We start from the raw sequence: 12,959 nt of genomic DNA on the forward strand, positions 1-12,959 counted from the left end.
GTTGTTTTTTGTTTTGTTTTGTTTTGTTTTGTTTTTGAGACCTGATTGGGTTATATTGCAAGGCTGAACCTGTAGGTTCAAGTGGTCCTTCCACCTCAGCCTCCCAAATAACTGGAACTAAAGGCTTGTACCACCATGCCCAGCTCCAGCAGTCTGTTTTTGAAAGGGTAGAAAGAGATGAGAAACAGCTTCTGCCTCAGCTGGGGAGCGTCACTTTGGCCACACTGTCTTCTACATACCTGTCTCTCTGATCACAGCTTCCACTCTGGCTTTTCCCATTCGTTCACCAATAATGAGCTCATTGTGCTTATACATTATTCTAGCCTAAGTGGCCAGAATACACTCAGGCTCCAATCTGCAAACTGATAAATAAAATTTTTTAGATGTTATTGTATATGTTTAAGATACACAGTATGATGTTTTGATATACTTATAGATAGGGTTATGATGAGAAGAAATACCACTTACCCAGCAAAAATCGAAGGATGCTTTCCCTGGTCTGTGCTTTCTCTTTGACTTTCAAATGTCACTCACCACTACCTCCATTTGGCAAGTTTTAAAAGGTACAGTCTGCATACATCAATGAATTCTACGAAAAACTTTTCATCACCTTTAAGATCCTTAATTTTCCCACCATCCCACAACTACCTCAGAGTTATTATTATGTCCTGGTTATTGTACCCGAGAACACTGGAAAACACCAAGATCACTGAGAACCCTAATTGACCGAATCCTGGAAAATAGGCAAGTCTCCATATTAAATGCTTGCTTATCACAGGTGGGTGAGGTACTGACAAAGGAGTTTAACAGAAATGTCCAGACCTGAAGATCAAACTCTGACACCCTGGTAAAAATAAATGAATAAGTAAATAAATTTAAATGTGTTGAGTGCTTACTGAGTGCAGAGCACCGTGCTGGGGTCTGTGAGGCACACACAGAGGCTCCAAAAGCTTCCAGAAGGAACTTCCCTTTTCCAAAACAATTTGAGCCTATCCCAACTCCCAATAGCAGAGTTTGATTGTTTCACTTTATTTTTTGCCTTCTCCATTATTGCCTTCTCTAATGAACCTTTTGGGAGATTAAGATTTTTTTTCACAATATTACTGAAAGGGACCTGAGTGTGCATGTTGGTTCACAGATATAGACTGAGATTGAGGGAAGATAATTAGCCTGAAACAACCCACCCAACTTGGTAGAGCTGGGCCTGGAATCCTTGTTTCTTGTCACTGCCCTCTGCTTTCTTTACACTTTAAAATGTTACTAGACCTGCTCACTCATAGAAGTGGTGTGTTAACTTTTCATCACTGTGACAAAATCAGGTTAGAGGAAAAAAAGATTTATTTTGGTCTATAGTTTTAGAGGATCTGATCCATGATCAGCTGGTTCCACTGCTTTGGGCCTGAGGTTAGGCAGAACATTGTGGCAGAGGGAGTGATGGAGACAAGCTGCTCACCCTATAGTAATAGTGAAGCAGAGGGAGCAGGTAGGAGATATACCCTCCAGAACATGCCCACAATGGCCTACTTCCTCCAACAGTGCCCCACCTCCTACAGTTTCCACTATTTCTCAATAATGCTATTAAATTATGAACCTATCCATGATGATGTCAGAGCTCTCACAACCCAATCATTTCCCAAAAGCTCCACTTCTGCAACACTACTGCCTTGGGTCCAGGCCTTTAACAAATGAGTTTTTGGAGGACATTCCAGATCCAACTATAACAGGTTCATTAAAAGAAGGGCTGGACTCTGAGGTAGCTTATCAGGAGCACTACAAAGAGAATTCTACCAGCTATCCTTCAAACTCCACCTTGCAGCTGATAGTCTTTGCTCTGTGAGCCCACCATATACTCTGCCCTTTAAACATCCTTATTGCTCAGAGCATTTTCTCCCCCTGACCACTGTATCAAAACCTGGAAGAAAAAATCATTCAAAGTGCTCATTCTTGGCCCCTGCCAGACCTGCTGAATCAAAATCCATCTCTGGGGTTTGATCTAAGGAAACTACATTTATCATAAGACTTCCATGTGTTTCAGATCACACCAAAGTTTGAGAACCAACAGCTTACAGGTTGTAGCCCAGGATCCTCAGTGTTACTTATAGGGTATGTGTCATCTGGCTCTGCCTCCCTTCAGCCTCATTTTAGTCAACCAGAGTGAGATATTCTCTGCTCCAGAAACAAGTCTCATATTGTCAAGCCTTTGTAGCTTTGTTCAGTTTCTCCCATCTTGTTTGCCTTTCTTTGACCAGTTCTACTGGATGAATTTCTGTTTCCCTTCCAAGGCCCTTCTGAAATGTCCCTTCTCTCTGTCATTTTCTTAACTCCTTTCCCTAGACAGCCTCCACTATATCTCTTCCCTTTCCAAAGTTATTCTTATTTACCTATTATAGCACTTATCTTGTTGTACTAAATGAGTCCTAAGTCTGTACATTAGTCCAGGGCTTCCAGGAGCATACATTGCTCCTTTGTGCATATTAGAAAAAGGTGCCTCTTCCTCCAGACCCAGCATATGACTTGCCAATAGGAGCCCAGGCAGGACTGCAGTGCACTCACACTATGCCAGGCTCCCTTGTGCAGGGCACAGTGTGCTCAACCATGTGAGGGGCTCCCCACCTGTCTACCCTGCTGACCTTGTTTGTGTTTGTATGTTCCCAGCTTAGAAGCCAGATGCTAGGGTGACTCTGTACAAAGCTTTATAAGTTGCAGTGACTTGAATGCAGCTTGTGAATTGCAGGTAGGGGTGGCTCCTCACACAATCAGTGTATCAAATGCTGTGCATTGCAGAAGACCCTCAGAGCAATGTGGACAGGATGAAGAAGGTATCTGTTCCCCATGGATTCTGGATTTTTAACATTTGCCCTTAGAAATTATTTACAGCTGTGAGAATAAAATAGACTTAGGTTACCTCATTATTTGTTTTTCGGACCAAAAAAAAAAAAAAAAAAAATCCTTTCCCACTTTTCCAGGAGGTAAAGGTCATCCATTGCACAGCTTGCTAGTCAGTGAAATGGGGACATCCCCCAAGCCCATGCCTAAGGCAGAGAATAGTTAGCTGGAGGGACATAGCTATGAGAGGTGCGTCAGAGTCTGTGGATCTGCAGGGACAGACCTGGAAGGGTCTGCAAGGTTTGACCCAGTTCCCAAGAGTTTAAAATTCCCATGATTACAGTGAGAATGCATTCATATATGACTTGATTACTTTCTTTTTAAAAGGTCATTATGTCATTTCAAGGAAAGGCTATTATTAATCCCAATCCAGTAGTGGCACAGGAAATTGGATTCCTATTTTGTCTTTAACAGTAGAGCAACAACCAAATAATTGAGATTGAGAAAAAACAAATGTAGGGATTTTGTTTTACTAGGTGTACAATTTGTTTTACTGGAAGACTAGTTTGTAGCAGGAAAATAGCTAGATAGTTTAGCCATTGACATCCTGTTTTTTATTTTCACTAAATTATTTCACAAATTAGAAGGGAATAAACAGTTCTGATCTCTACTTCTATTCAGTCTATTCACTAAAGTTTATGCTTTTTTTTTTTTTTCAGGATGAAGCAGTTAACCTTCATAACAAAACTTAAATGTAGTTATTATTAGCCCTAATATATAAATGAAGAAACCAAGGTTCAGAGTTTATCACCCCATTTCAGACCCATCAGACACAAAATGAGTCTGGTGCTCTGTAAATGAGAGACACAACTGTATATAAGATAAAGCTAAGACTTCAGGAGTTGCAATCTATATCAGAACATCAACAGGTACAATTTAGAAAGCAAAGATCATGGTAGAGGAAAGCATAGGTAGGGCTGATATTGATGAAAGAAGTCTACAGAAGACAGAATTTGAGTTGTCTTTGAGAGTGGTACCATAGTTACATTCAAGAAGGGACATGAAAACGTTCTGAAGCCAATAAGGATTAATTAAATTTCAAGAATTAGCCTTCTCATCTTGAGACAATTATATATTAATATGCACTGGTAAATAATACAGAGAAGGAACTGGGAATTTTGTCCTGTGGTACAGCACTTGCCAACCATTCACCAGGCCTTGGATTCAATTACCAGCATTCAAAAAGAAAAAAGGAAAAAAAAAAAAAAGTTTTTGGTTGGGGATGTAGCTCACTGGTAAAGCACTTGTTTAGTATGCATGAGGCCCTGGGTTCTATCCCCAGCACCACACACACACACAAAGAAATAATAATAATACGAAGAGATCCTATGTACCCTTTACTCTTTTACCCAGTACCTCCAATGGTAACATTTTACAAAACTGTAGTATAATATCACAAGCAAGATATTAACATAAATACAATCTTATCAATCTAATTCAGGTTTCCATTGTTCTTTTTTTTTACTTGCTTGTGTGTGTGTGTGTGTGTGTGTGTGTGTGTGTGTGTGTGCTTATTTCTATGACATGTAGAGTCATATGTCTGCCACCACAGTCAAATTAAATAGTGCTGTCGCTAGTATTCTTTATGTTGCCCTTTTATAACCACACCCACTTCCCTTCTCACTTTCCATCACCCCAGTCGGCAACCTCTTGTCACCCACTAATTTTTTTTCCACAATTTTGTCATTTCAAGAATATTATATAAATGGGCAAAATATCTACATAGAGAGTTGTAGAAGATATAAAAGTGGACAATAAGCTCAAATGCAAACCAAAACTACAATGAGATACCACTTCCCACCTGCAAGGATGCTTGTATAAAAAAGACAGTGCTCAGAAGGATGTGGAGGAATTGGAACCCTCTTATGGTGCTTGTGGGAAGGTAAGATGATGTAGCTGCTTTGGAATACAATCTGGCAGATTCTCAGAAGATTAAACATAGAACTATGGAATAACCCTGCAATTCCACTCCTAGTTATGTTCCCAAGAGAAATGAAAACATATGTTCACACAAAAAAATTGTATATGAATATTAATAGCAGATGTATGTGTAATACCCTTAAACTGGAAGTAACCCAAATGTCAATTAGCAAGTATGCAGAAAAACAAATTGTGTTATACCCATAATATGAAATGTTACTCATCAGTGAAAAGGAATGCACAATTGATACATGTATTAACATGTATTAACTACAAAATAATAAAAGGAATAGGATATGATTTGATATATTCTAGAAAATACAAACTAATCTACAAAAACAGAAAACAGATCAATGGTTGCTTTGGGGAAGGTGAGTGGGAGAGAAGGAGGAAAGGATTACAGAAGAGCAGAGGATATATTAATTATTTTGATTGTGGTAACAGTTTCACAGATATACAGATATCAAAACTTATCATGTTGTACACCTCAAATATATGCACTGTTATATTTCAACTACATATCAATAAAGTATTTTAAATACATCATTAAAAAATTATTTTAAACACCACCTGTAATCATACCAAATTCCTATTCATCCATGTTCTCATGTTCTTCATGTTTGTGTTTTTGCCAATGCAAATCAGAATGTCGTGCTTTTTCTTTTTTTTAATTTTTAAATTTTATTTGTTCTAATTAGTTGTGACAGTGGCATGCATCTATACATTTTGATAGGTCATACATAAATAGAGTATAATCTCTATTTTTCATATTATACATATTGCAGGATCACATTGGTCACACAGTCATGCATGTACATGAAGTAACAATGTCTGTTTTACTCTACTATCATATCTTCCCCCATAACTTTTCTCCTCCCTTCACTTCCCTCTACCTAATATAAAGTAACTCTAGTCTTACTTTTTCTACTTAATGTCATTTCATTATTTCTTGAATTATTCCTCATCAACATTTCCTCAGGTTTTTATTTTGTTATATATGAACTCATATTAAAGTATAATATACAGACTGTAAAGTACAGAAGTCATAAGTGTACAGCTCAATGAATTATCACAAAGTAAACATACCCATGAGAACTTGTTTTGAAAATAAGGCTCTGTTTCTCAAGGGCTATGTTTTGGACAGGAAAATTTGATGTAAACACAGATGGACATTAGTTAAAGTGCTGGTTTTATTCAGTAGCTACCTACAGTAGGGAAAGACCTGGGCTCCACTGGGTTGGGCAGAAGTGATTGGGTTCATTTTAGAGGAAGAAGGAAGAGTGAAGTAAGAACTTGAGTGGAGGCAGGGAAGTGAAAAATTACCAAAAAAGTAGTAAAGGTAGTGGGTCCTCATGAGATGTATCTGGTTTACTAACTGGCCCTTACTGGAATTTGGCTCCTACTGTCCCACAGAGACTGAGTCAGAGACACTATCTTCAGGTATTGGTTGGAACAAATGGTAAATTCTTTTGGCAGCCTTCAGTTTTCTCAGGCAGGCACTTTAAAGGGAAGTAGGGTTTTCCTAGGGAGGTGGCCTTGAGTTGTTAGAAATAACGTCAGTGTTTGTTCAAGTCTTTATAGGCCAAGGCTGAGGCCTAGTCAAGAAGAGGACTCAGAAGAGCCTAGCTAGAGTTTGGTCAAGGAGAGAATCTTTGTAGTGCAACTGACCCACAGATTTCAGGACTATCAAAATCATTCTGGGTCCACCTCTACTCAATGTCAGGACCCCCAGTCTCCATTATGATAAACCAAAAAGTAGCCCAGAGCATTTCTAAATGCCCCATCTCACAAAAGCTACCAAGCTAGATAATGCTTAAAGTACCTCCCAGCTTTGAAATCCTATGTAACACCATCAACTATATTGTCTCCATTTGAAGACATTGTCAAAGATACAGGCTGAAAAGACAGTGTACAGATGTGTTAAACAGTGGAGGATACAGGAGATTATGGCCTTCCCTCCTCTGGAAATCAACATGGAATACACAATCCCTTGCCTAAATCACTTTGTACAGATTCCCAGGGAAGCCAAGCAAGCAAATGGCCAGACCCTAGAGCAGATCCCAATTCAAATCCTGATTCTGCCATTTAACCATGAGCATGCAACCTAGCCTCTCCCAACCTCAGTTTTCTGACTTATAAGAGAGCTAACCCTACTACTAAGTGAAATAATGTATCTAAGTCAGCCAACACATAAAAATAGTCTAATAATGGTGAACTCTCTTCCCAAAGGGTATGCCTAGTGCTACTTAAGGTCCCCTCCTCTCTCAAATTTCATTTTCCAAGACCCCAATAGGATTCTCTCAAGCTAAAAGTCAAGACCTACAAACAAAAATCTTCAGAGAATTAAACTTTAGTAGGAGACTGCTAAAACTACTCTGTAAATAGGTAATTATATCAATGTTAACTATTTTTCTATGAAAAGTACAATTTTACACTCACTCATATAGAGTTTTCAGTAATATTTCTTGAAGCTTACCATGTGCCAGACACTAGGCTAAACCCAGATGAAACTAAGACTCTACTCTGAAGAAACTCACATATCATAGACAGAGAGCTCTCAAAGAACAACCCGAAAGTTAAATAAAATTTGTAACATGAGGCAAAGTTCTGCAATAGGGAAATGTAGGGCATGATGGTAAAAAGGAAATGGACACTGGGGAAAAGAAAATTCTAAGAACAAAAAAAACCTATGCAAAGGACTGAAAACATTTACGAATCTTCTGTTTTCAGAGAATTGAGATAAAAATCACAGGTGAGAGGTGGATGATGAGCAAGGTAGAAAGAGAGGGGTCTGATTCTGAGGATCCTTTTATATCACCATATCCTTAGCTGCAAATTCAAAGACCAGTCCAAGGAAAAATTAATTTATTAAAATATATTGGGGGGATGGCTGCATATTTCATCCCCTGATTTGAGAGGGAAAGGGGGGCATTTTAAATTATTCTGAGATAGCAGGTGTATAGGAGACATTCCATGGAGGAGTCTTTCAATCTTTTTTCCCTGAGAGTGCTACAGGGAATAGCATAGGGCATGGTAAGGTAGCCCTGCCAGTGTGGGCATCACCAACCAGGCTATGAAAACACCTGCCACCACTGCTGCCTGGGGAGCGACAGCTCTATGTCACCTCCCTCGATGGTACTGCCAACTTCCAAAGATATGCATCTCTGATCTGGGGAAGCCTACTTCACACACATGCTCCCAAGAAAAGGGAGAATGGGAATGTTGATTCCTGGGACCCTACCTACCTACTGACTAGCTTTGGGCAATTTTCTTAACCTGCCTGTACTTCCATTTCCTCATGTGCAAAATAGCAATGCTAATAACATAATCTATCTTCAGAGTTGTTATGAGGCGGTATGAGATAATATATATAAAGTGTTCACAACCGTACCTGGCACAGAACATGCACTGTGAGAGTATGTGCCACTATTATTATCATTTGTTAGGAAAATGGGATTCACAAGGTAACAAATTTGCCCAAGTCATAAACAGAGGCGGCAGACCAAAACAATGAAAAATATCCACTACACCTTGATTCAGTGATAAGGAGTATGACAAGTACAAATTATTCATTTATGAAATGTCAATGTCCATAGGGCTCAGGAACAGATAATGCCTTATTTTTTTATTTATATAAATCAAATCAAATACAAATGGAACTACTCCCCCACATCAAAGTTAACAAAAAGCACCTATTAACCTTTTCTGAGGGAAGGGGTTCATCTAATATTAAACTAAAGAGCCTCCAGATAAATGTGGGGTTTGAGTTACAAGCCATATGCTCTGTGAGGGTGGCTAGGTCTGTGTACAATACTTGAAGGTGGGAATCTTCTCTGGAGGTTTAACCCCCCTCAGTGTCTACCTGAGCCTAAGGAGGATTTCACCAACTTTGGCAAAGCAAAGGTCTTTGATGGTTCCTGCTGTATGCACACAGTCAGCAACGCCCCCTGAGGGCAGTCACACCAAGCTTTGCAGCTGTGTGGTCCAGACCCAAAGCCACACTCTTGGAATCTGCTGGAACCATCAGTTTCCATGTACTCCCTTTCCTCACATCCGTCCCCTGAGAGTGAACACAGGCATGGGGTGGTGTGCAAAAAGAAGGAAAAGGAGGGGTGAAAAAAAGAAGGCAAACCTTCCCCACTGCACTACTCCTACTCAGTTTCTTCCAGGACCTCTCACAACTTCAAGAGGTACCCTGCTTAATTCCTGGAGAGAGAGAGAGAGAGAGTATTGACAGAGGAAACAAGTCTAAATATTCACTTTAAATTTACCCTGTTTTGATAACTAGATATGACTAAAAAGGTATTTTAGCATGTGTGAGGCACTGGGTTTGATTCTCAGCACAGCATATAAATAAATGAATAAAATAAAAGTCCATCAACAACTAAGAAAAATTTTTTTAAAAAGGTATTAAAACAGATGGAACCATTACTGAAGTTCTCCTTTACCCAGTTGGAGAAGGATTTGGCTAAGCAAAGCATGTAGCAGTTATTGGAAAAAACAAGACCTTCTGCATTTATACTTCAGGGGGTTGAGACCACTTGGGGATAATGAAAGTCCACAACTTCAGGACTCAGAGGCTGACTACCCTTTTGACAAAGAGGAAATCAAGTTCATTCCTTTATGGTAAACTCAATTCTGGAAACAAACTTTTTTTTTTATCTCAGTAGATTCTCATCTGTACCACACGTCTAACCCCAGAGTCTGGGCTTTCTCTTGTTTATAAAGGGGATTTTAAGCAGGGGATAGATTCCTATTTGAATTTCAGAATAGTCATCCTGGTTCATAGTATATTTTCTTATTTTTAAATTAAATGTCTTGTTTTGAGAGAATTTTAGATTCACATGTAGTTCTAAGACATAAGACAATGAGATCCTATGGAGCCTTTACCCAGTTTCACCCATGGTAACATCTTGCCAAACTGTCCAGTATCACAACTGGAATATTGATAATGGATAACATTTCTGTCATCACAAGGATCCCTGAAGTGGCTCTTTTAAAGCAATCCCCACTCCGGTCCTGCCCTTTCTACTTCTTAACCCAGGGCAACCACTAGAACACCTCATATATTTGATGTAGTGTGGCACTAGTTCTCCAAAAGTACGAGATTTTAAGAGAAACTTGGGCGAATGTAAGAAGATGAAATGAGACTTAAAGGGAGATTGAGAGAAAAGAAGAAGCCTGGACAGGTGATGCATGCCTATAATTCCAGCAACTCCAGAGGCTGAGGCAGGAGGAGGCCAGCTTGGGCAATTTAGTGAGACCCTGTCACAAAATTTAAAAAAAAAAAAAGATGGTGTTGGTGGGGGATGAGGGCATGTAGCTCAGTGTAGAGTGCCCCCTGTGTTCAACTCCCATTACCATAAAGAGAGAGAGAGAGAGAGAGAGAGAGAGAGAGAGAGAGAGAGAGAGAGAGAGAGAGAGAGAGAGAGAGAAAGTTTTGCTGTCAGGTGCTATTCCTGAAGCTGAAGTAAGTCACAGTTTTGTAAAGAATCTAGCCACTTCAATGATGCATTCAATTCCAGGTACCACAAGCAAGTTCAGTTATGCGAAGTGTTAAACATTATTAAGAAGGTGTGCACACTGGGGTTGGGAGGAGAAAGTGTGAAAGTGTGGGCGAGAACTCCCAAAGGATGGGAACTAGGAATATTTCTCTGAAGAGGTAACGTTTGATCTGAGGTGAGGAAAAGGGTAAAGAAAGCGAGAAAAAGTGAAAGAAGGAAGGAAGGAAGTGGGGGAGAGAAGGACATAGAAACAGAGACAGAGAAACTGAGAGAAAGGAGAGAAAGATGGGAAAATATCCATAAAGAGAAGGAATGGAAGAAGGGCTCGATGCGCTCGGTGCTCCGGCCGTCGGGCGTCGACTGCTAAGGTCTGCACAGGCCCGCCCCTGACTTTCCCTCCGGCCCTCCCTTCCCGCGCCGCCCCCGGCCCAGCCTGCGCGAGCTCAGAAGCGGTCGGCTCTCTAGAGACGCCATGTACCGGCTCCTGTCAGCCGTAACGCTGCGGGCTGCGACCCCCCGGGGCCGGACCTGGGGCTGCGGGCTACGTGGGGCCCACCAGCGGGCTGGGCTGCCGCCGCTCGGCCATGGCTGGGTCGGGGGCCTGGGGCTGGGACTGGGGTTGGCGCTTGGAGTGAAGCTGGCCGGTGGACTGAGGGGCGCTGCCCCCGCTCAACCCCCGGCGGCTCCCGACCCCGAGGCGTCGCCTCAGGCCGAGCCGCCCCTGGAGCAGTCCCTCGCCCCGCGGTCTCAGCAGACTCTGGCGCCTCCCCACTCCCGGTGCTTCGCTAGGGCCATTGAGAGCAGCCGGGACCTGCTGCACAGAATCAAGGTGCTGCGACTGGGGAGGGGGGCGCCGGCGGCCGGGGACCTGGCGCCCTATTCTCGGTTCACCCCGAAATGGGACCCCTCGGTGGTTGTATCTCCGGGCTGACCTGACCCCACCCTGGGCGGTGGGGTGCGGGCTGTCGGCTTCCGAGAAACAGCTTCCCGTTTCCCGACCGCTACATCGCGGTCAGAAGCTCTTGAGGGTTGCCCAACTCCGGGCTGAGGTCACCTCCCGTCTTGGGGCTTGCCCCTTCGCTGCCAGTGTGCGGACTCAGCGCACCCCTAGAGATTAGTTGCGGGGCAAGGCCAGAGCCCGGGTGGGCGGGACCCGTTGGGTGGGCGGAGCCTGCGGGCGTCCTGTGGTGTGCGAGGTTATCCCGCCTGTCTTTGAACTGTCAGGTTTCCCCTTCTTTGCTCCTAGGACGAGGTGGGCGCACCGGGAATAGTGGTCGGAGTTTCTGTAGATGGAAAAGAAGTCTGGTCAGAAGGTGGGCTCAGAAAAGTGTTATTTAGCGACTTGTTTTGTACCAGTTGGTGAATAAAATATTGGCAGTATAGTGGTTGGAGTGAATCCCATAAATTGTTTACTGTTCAGTTTAAATAAAGTGATACATATTGTCGAGACAATGTATACAGGATAAATAATCAGGTTGTTATTTTTTAATCAGTAAGAATTAAAATGTGACTATTGGGCTGGGGTTGTAGCTCAGTGGGAGAGCACATGCTTAGGCTCTGGGTTTATCCCCAAACCAAAAGTGATAATTAAAATGTGACTAATAAAGAAATTGGAGTCTTAAAAATGACTTGTTTCTAATCTCACTCTTCTCTTAGGACCGGATTTATTGGTTTGAAAAGGGTATATAGAACAATCCATTAAATATCCACTATTGCATACTTATAGATAGCCCTTATGGGTGGATAAAACTCCAGAATTTATGTATTTTTTTTTGTAAATTCAGTCACAAATTAATGAGTTTTCTTTTTTGTAAAAGGCATTACTCTGAATACTAGAAATACACTATCTGTCCTCCCTAATGAATGTATAGTTTAACTCTTTTTTGCTGGACAGAATGTTAACTACTTTCAAATAAAAAGCCAGGAGCTTCCAGAGAGGCATTTCTATTTATTTTATGATACTTTCATCAAAACATTATAATGTGACTTCTCTAATGCACACAAATTGGTCCAGTAAGTCATCCTAGGTTTTTAGGAATCCTACTCTTTAAAATTGAATTTCAGACAAAAAAGTAGTAGTTTTAGAAGAAGTTGATTGGAGCAGTAGGGTTTTGGAAAGTTATTTTTCTCCAAGTATACTTTGTATCAGTATACCTAATTATACATAATTAATTTATGAAAATTTAATAAATGCTAACTATGGGTGAGAGCTTATTTTATGCAAATATTTTCAGCATAATACAGTTTTAAAAAGTCATTGTACTCCTTTTCAGAATTCTGTTCCTCATATTTTTTTGATTTCCATGCATTCACTATGTGCAAAAGATGAAAACCAATTTTTTTTGTAGGAGATTTAAATTAATAGTACATAGTTTTTCTTATGATTTGCAGCTGAATTAAATTGATAGCTGGATTTGCTTTTCAGGACATCTTTTCACATTCATTTTGATCGAATGGCTATTTTGAGGATGTCAGTGGAAACTCAAAAATCAATAATGATTACAACCTGAAGAATATTGATATTTTCTTTTTTCTTTATTTGGTACTAGGGATTGAACACAGGGGCTATTAACCACTGAGGTACATCCCTTGTCCATTTTCTGAGACAGGGTACTCCTTTTCAGAATTCTATTCCTCATATTTTTTTGA

The 12,959-nt window shown here is 40.9% G+C and overlaps 1 protein-coding gene and 1 long non-coding RNA gene across 7 annotated transcripts in view; one reads left to right on the forward strand and one right to left on the reverse strand.

Moving 5' to 3' along the window:
- Positions 1-11,550, reverse strand: LOC306653001. Its single transcript, XR_013761603.1, has 2 exons — positions 11,243-11,550; positions 1-2,877 (listed from the first exon to the last, which is right to left on the reverse strand). It is a non-coding gene; the product is annotated as an uncharacterized lncRNA (long non-coding RNA).
- Positions 10,720-12,959, forward strand: part of LACTB (lactamase beta) — a 22,397-nt gene continuing 20,157 nt past the window's right edge. For 4 of the 6 annotated variants that reach the window (XR_013761591.1, XR_013761592.1, XR_013761593.1 and 1 more), the window contains exons 1-2: positions 10,720-11,139; positions 11,557-11,623. Coding sequence is in view for 3 of the 6 variants with exons in the window: in XM_079125677.1 (XP_078981803.1) it covers positions 10,783-11,139; positions 11,557-11,623 (424 nt within the window). In the remaining 3 variants the exon portion in view is untranslated. The remainder of the gene's footprint in view (positions 11,140-11,556; positions 11,624-12,959) is intronic. The other 2 variants (XM_079125675.1, XM_079125676.1) reach the window with 2 other exon arrangements.

Source organism: Sciurus vulgaris, assembly GCF_902686455.1.
Source record: "Sciurus vulgaris genome assembly, chromosome: 2".
Lineage (NCBI taxonomy): Eukaryota > Metazoa > Chordata > Mammalia > Rodentia > Sciuridae > Sciurus > Sciurus vulgaris.